This window comes from Rousettus aegyptiacus, unplaced genomic scaffold (genome assembly GCF_014176215.1).
Source record: "Rousettus aegyptiacus isolate mRouAeg1 unplaced genomic scaffold, mRouAeg1.p scaffold_m13_p_3, whole genome shotgun sequence".
Taxonomy (NCBI): Eukaryota; Metazoa; Chordata; class Mammalia; order Chiroptera; family Pteropodidae; genus Rousettus; species Rousettus aegyptiacus.
Genome location: NW_023416306.1, coordinates 50,420,346 through 50,426,966, shown reverse-complemented (window position 1 = coordinate 50,426,966; position 6,621 = coordinate 50,420,346). Strand labels below are relative to the sequence as shown.

Genomic DNA, 6,621 nt, shown 5'->3' with positions numbered 1-6,621 from the left:
TATCGTATGATCCAGCAATCTCTCTACTGGATATTTACACCAAAGACTTGAAAACCTATATTTGAAAAGATATTTGCACACCGAAGTTCATAGCAGCATTATTCAGTGGCCAGAACATGGAAGCAACCAAAGTGTCCTGTGATAGATGATTGACTAAAAAGCTGTGGTACATATATACAATAGAATATTACTCAGTCATAAGAAGAGATGAAATACCGCCATTTGCGACAACATGGATGGACCTCGAGATAATCATGCTAAGTGAAATAAGCCAGACAGAAAAAGTTGAAAATCACATGATATCACTTATATGTGGGATATAAACCTAAAAGCAACAAATGAGCAGGATAAACAAACAGAGACTCTGGGACATGGTCAATGGACTAGTGGTTATAGAAGACTATAGACTAGTGTTTACTAGTGGAGTGGAGGAGGAGCAGGGAGGTCGACAGAGTAAAAGGTGGTTAGGGGGATAGGTCGAGGGTGAAGTGGGTAAAGGGGATCAAATATATGGTAGCTGAAGGAAACTGGACTTTGGGTGGTAAACACACAATAGAATATACAGATGTCAAATTATAATGTACACCTAAAAATTATATAATTATATTACCCCCATAAACTTAATTTTAAAAAAAGCCAAAACCTAGGTGACTCTTCTCTTTTATGGTATAGACATGAGACCCAAGGAGTATCAGAGAAGATTTATGTGGTGTTTAAGTTTTGGCATCACAGCCCAGCTTATATTCACTACTTTGAAATATTATCTGGCCCTCACCCTTGGCCTGGAATGAGTCTAGGTGGTCACATGGCACCTCTGCATATCTGCTCTGGTCTCCTCTCAGTAGAACATTTCTGTGCTTAGATATGTTACAAAAACAGCAACAACAATAAAAAACCCATATCTATATGACGTCACAGGCCAGTTCCCATCTGATTGAGTCTTTTTATGTCTTAGTTCTTATGTTCTAGAGAGATAGTTTGGCTAAGCCAAGTCTGTGAATTTGTTCCTCTGAGTTAGATAACCATTTCTTCTCCAATTAGCTGCAATTTATTGAGTGGGAGCCAGAGAAGAGGAAAAGTCTCCTTGGAGAGGTGGTACCATGTACTATATATCGATCTTGATGCTATGGATATGAGGCCAGGTAGCCATGGTTGGGATAGAGGTGACCGAAACTTTCAACTTCCAGAAGACCCACTTTTCTTGAGGTGGTCAATTGTTTGAGTAGTAGTATAGATAAAGGTGGGGACGAACTTTTAAATTTCCTGATAAACTCTCAGGAATTGCCAGACATTTTTGAATGTCTTAGGTATTTGCTTAGTAATTTCTGAGAGATGATCAAGTGGCATGATAATGCGTTCATACTAGCTGGCCAAGGTGTATCCTTTGGAAGGCATTCTTTTACTTATCAGTTGCCTTATGTGATGAGGCTCTAGGCACTGGAAATTGTGGCATCATCAAGCCTCCCATCAATAGATCTGGTCAGCAGGTCTCAAATGGTGACTGCGTTGAGGCCCAGTAGTTTTGATAGAGTGACACTCATTCCTTTTCCTTACATTAAAGTTTATGGGCAAGAACTGAAATTACATAGCCAGATGCAACTGACCCCATTCCCTAGTAGAATTAACAAATGATATCATTGTCTCTTTGGTTGGTAGGGCCATCAAGAATATTGCCTAGCTGTATGAGAAGACCTACTGATCACTGCTTACCTCTCTTTGGTCCATGCAAGTAGGTATGTGATATAGTTTCTCTCAAATATAGAGCATAGAAGTAATCTCCAGAGTAGCCTCAGTAGTTTTCAGAATTTCTCTGGAGGTGATACTAGCAATATGTGGGGGGTATGTTATGATGCTAATAAACAAGGGCTTGGTACTCTAATCCCACCCTTGTTAGCTAAATGAGTAGTGTCATCTGTGGGAATTATAACTTTCAACCCTTGTTCTACCTTCTACCCCAACCCATTCACTCATCTGGGTGATGGAAGACCAAAAAACTGAGAGCCTCAGGGAATTTTGTTCCAATTTCCTTCCCAACCTTCCCAACCTGCGGTTTTCAGGGGTTGAGAATCTAGGTCTGGGGCATCATTAAGGTGTTCATATATTCTAAGAGAACTATTGGAAATTGTATTCTGAAGTGGCCAAGTTAAATAGACCGAAGCTATGCTACAAAGTGCAAATAAGGCTAAATGAGCAGAGGTGTTCAATTTATAAAGACAAGCTAGAGAATGAGAGCAACCAATACACATAAAGGGTAGACGTAGAAGAAAGGAAATCAGGAGAAAACCTTTAATCCAGAGTCCACATGCACATGGAAGCATTTTACTTTGTGTCTATAGCTATTGATGCAGGTTTGCTGGAGTCCAATAAAAGAGCCAAAGCAAAATGAATTTGCAGCTTCAGCATTGTTAGTATCAAGTCTTTTCAATTCTACATATTTATCAACTTGCAAACCTATCCATCCCTCTCACCCATGCAGTTGTTTCCTACCTCTGATACTTCTCAATTGATTTCTATGGTGTCCAGAGTGACCAACCTATTCAAAAACACAAATTTGACTTAAGTACCTTTAATACCTCCACATTTCCTACAGGATTAAATATGAATGTCTGAGATATTATGATCTTTCCCCTGCTTATTTTTTTCTCTCTCACTTCTCCCACCTCTTTAGCCACAATGAGTTATTGATATTTCTTAGAACATGACATTCTATTACATTCCTTTGTGACTTAGTTCCTCTGGATATTGTCTGGAATTTTCTACTTTTACCTGTTTGGCAAATTCTACTAGTCCTCTAAGACTGCCTCTCTGAATTCTTTGACCTACCAAGGCAGATATGAACACCCTTTCTTTATAGACTTCCTCTATTTTAGCACCTACTTCAGTGAATTGCAATGATTTTAAAATCTGTTTTTAGAGAGTATACACCATGTTTAATTAATTTTGTGCCTTCAGAGCCCAACACACTGCCTGACGCATACTAGGGTCTCAAACTGTCTTTGAATAAAAGCTTGAGGAACTTGTTAACTTGTTCATGTTATTGATAATCTTTAGGATCCAAGATTTGATGTCTAAAGTATGTGATATGGACTTCTTCATTAATTCAACAAGTATTTTTTGAACATTCACCCTAAGTCAGGCATGGGAGTACAATGATGAACAAAAATAAATATGTCCTTTACTGCTGTCAGGGAGTTGAGGATTTATTGGGAGAAACTGTTACTGTATTTGTTTGAATTATTAAATAAAATAGAACATATTCTGAATTTGGCCCATGATGTCTGTCTGAGATTTTCCAAAACACAAGGCTTTCTGCAGTATGAGGACTATTTGGCTTCGTATGCTGCAAGTTTGTTTCCAGTGCTTCAGCATAAAAAACCATACAAATTAAAAAACAAATGTAAAATAGTTGAATGTTTTGTTTTAATCTAAGCAAAGTTTTGTCTTCAGAAATCTGTGGGATGCATCAGTGACTTTATAGTTTACCAAGTGCTTTTGTATTTATAGTAGTATTTGGTTTTGCTTATAGGACAACAAAAGGAATATAGAAGGAGCATTCAAGAATCAACAAAATAGGTTCACATTCTTAGACTGGAGGGACTACCTTTAGGCAGTGAGAGATTATCAATATATACCCACACAAATGAAAGTCCTAGTTCCTCTGCTGAAAGCGAGTAAGACACTAACTTCTACTTCAGGCAGTGTGACTGGAAGAATGAAAGAAGCTGCCAGGTCCTGACATTTTGAAAATGGAAAAGGAAAGCAAAAACAAAAAGCATCATAGCTCCTGTGAAACTCAGATAGGAGAAATTTTGAATGAACCAAATGAGGTTCCTACTATTCTGACATCCCCTGAGGGTCAGATTCTGTTTCCTTTCAGTTGGAGCTAGCTATAAACAAAGTCAGACTGGAGTCAAGGTGACCGTGTGATGTATGATCCCTTAGTTATGTCCATTCAAAGGCATAACAATCAGCATTACGGGGGATGGGCATTCTGTTTTAGATGTTGCTTAAGAAAGGGTTTATCTTTCTCGAGTTTGGCTAGGCTGTTTTCCCTTCAGCCCCTCAGCTGGAGGTGATAACTAGGAGTTACAGCAGAACACAAGCAACTTTCTTCCTTTTAGGTGGCATGCTGCCGTGGCAGAGACATGTTGCCACAGGGTGAAACTTTAAAACTCTCATTTTGTTATATAAAAAGATAAAAAATAACTAGATATCGTTTATGCTACTTTTCTAGTATAGCCTCTTTGCAAATATGCATGATAGTTTATCATACCAAATGTTAATAAAATTGTGCTTATATAGCAGAAATTTTTACTAACACTTATATTTTAGAACTATTTGCAAATATCTAACCACTATGCTGTATAATTGAAACTAATATAAAATAATATTGAATGTCAACTGTAATTGAAAAATAAAAAAACTATTAAAACATTCTTATAAAATTGGTTAATTTCATTCTTTATGTGTTGATTACTAATTAAAATGTTTAAGAAAATAAAGCACAAGGCAAAGTAAAGTTGCAATTTCAGCTTGAGTCCAAAGTAGTTAACAATCTCCTAATGAAGCTAAAATTATTTTGCTTAATTAGGAGCTTTAAAAAATCAAGTTTTATAAAAGTTATAGTATTATGTAACAATTAGCCTACTAATACCGTCCCCCCATTCTTCTGAGGGTCTCAGAGAAAAACAAGTTTTTCTTGATCATCTTTTAAAAATAAAAATTGTAGACCAGTTAAAGTTTTCGAGGTTCCTGCTGAGATTTAGGAAAGGGAGATGGAGAGGGGATATACCTCTTCCCAGTTCTAAATAGAAACCTTCTTTGGAAGACTTAGTTTTCTAGAAAAATAGTTTGGGCTTTAGCCTTAGACCCCTCTGAAGCCATTGCCTTGTCCATTGAAATGCAACTCCAGGGAGGCTAATACACTGATGTATTTCATCTACAAACTTTGGTGTAAAATAACTTAGTACAAAATATTGGGTTCGCTATCTCAACTGCAGCAAATATCTATGTACAAACGGACAATACTTTTCTCAAAACTGGATTCTGTCCATTTTCTGAGTTAACTTTACCGTTGTAGTTAGGTTGCTTGTTTTTGATGGGTAGAGTTACAATTGTGATGAGGGAAGGGAATTCTTGCGCTGGTGAGGTGACCAGGCAAAGTAACCAATGGACTTATTTTGGCTCCGTAAAGGGAAACAGGTCATTCCCACTTCCCATAACTGGATTATCTCCACTTCCAGGAATTGAATCATCCCTACTCCCTGAAACTGGGAATGGATCATCTCCACACCTCGCTGAAGAAGGAAGGCAGTCATTGCTAAGCTCTATGCCACCTGCGACTCTGGACTTGATTGAGCCCATCAGACCTTCAAAGGATCGGAATGCGGCTGACTGCTTCATGTTTCCAAGCTTCCTGCAGATGGCAGAGCTCATGGTGGACAGGGCAGCTGACGTCTTTTGTTTCATGTAGGCATTGGAGACCTGAACATCGTGCCAGCTCTTTGACAGATTCTGCTGCAGGCCCACCAAGGCTGTGAGACCCAGCTTCCTCTTGAGCTCCATACAGCGTCTTTCTTTGGCTGCCAGGGCGTGGCGTAGGGTTACAATTTCTGCCTCCAATTTAGTGAGCTCAGATTTGAGCTCCTTTTGCTCAGCCTCTGTGAGATCCTGTGGTTCGGCAGCTGGGTGGGGTTCACGTGTGCTCACAGAGGTCTCTGTCATGACACCTGGCATGGACTGAGAAAGATCTTCGTTAAGAGAGTCTAGGTCCAATTCTTGGTATAGAGAGTCAAACTCGCGGCCAGTGGAGAAATAATCTTGTCTAGGAGAGCTGAAATCTAGGCCTGTGGGGTCAGACTCTAGGCCGGAGGGATCCATATCTTGGCAGGTGGAAACAACGCCACTGCTCGTGGATCGATATCCTGGTGTATGCATTGAACTGCCCGGCCTCGCGAGATTTACTTCCGGGTGAAGGGTGGGGGTCGGAGGTCAGGGTCACAGAGGTAGGATTTTCAGCCCGAAGGCTGCAGTGGGTGGGACAGGGCTCAGGCCTCGCACTGCCTATGCTAATAGTGGTGTTTCGATACCACAGTGAGCCTGTGAGGTAAGCTGTGCTAAGATTATTATTAGAGAGGAGAGGTATTTTCTCTCCTGCCACAGTGACAGATCCTGGCCTTCTAACCGAGTCTGACTCCCCTTACAGACCTCTTTCAACTCCAGTCGTTTTCAAACCCTTCAAAATCAGTTGAACTCTTTGTATTGACAGAAACTTATAAAAAACCCCAACATATAAAATAAATAACAACTTCTCCAAAGTGGAGCAGGGAGTCTAGAATGCCCGGCCTCATACCCTACTCATTTTCCCTTTCCAGGTTCCCAGAGGGACGCTGAGAAACTCCTAGCACCACTTATAAAGTGGACTTGAAAGCCCTTCAGAACTCTTGAGTCCAGTAGTGACCTACATGCTCCGATGGCATGAAATATCAACAGTGCCAAAGGCTTAGAATAGCAGAACTCAGAAAGTGAATCAGACCAGTCACAACTGTCTTTCATTTTGGTGGAGAGAAGGAGGGAGAATGAGTAAATCTGTAATAGTGTGTCAAATTTAAGCTTAATAAA

General features: G+C 39.7%; 1 protein-coding gene across 1 annotated transcript; it reads right to left on the bottom strand.

Moving 5' to 3' along the window:
* Positions 1 to 4,986: 4,986 nt before the first annotated feature.
* Positions 4,987 to 6,086, bottom strand: TPD52L3 (TPD52 like 3). Its single transcript, XM_016161849.2, has one exon. The coding sequence runs from the start codon at positions 5,935 to 5,937 to the stop codon at positions 5,176 to 5,178; it is 762 nt and encodes a 253-aa protein (XP_016017335.1). The 5' UTR covers positions 5,938 to 6,086; the 3' UTR covers positions 4,987 to 5,175.
* Positions 6,087 to 6,621: the final 535 nt, after the last annotated feature.

What these genes read in the sequence shown, in the direction of transcription:
- TPD52L3 (XM_016161849.2), bottom strand. Translation starts at nt 5,937, where the DNA reads ATGCATACACCAGGATATCGATCCACGAGCAGTGGCGTTGTTTCCACC.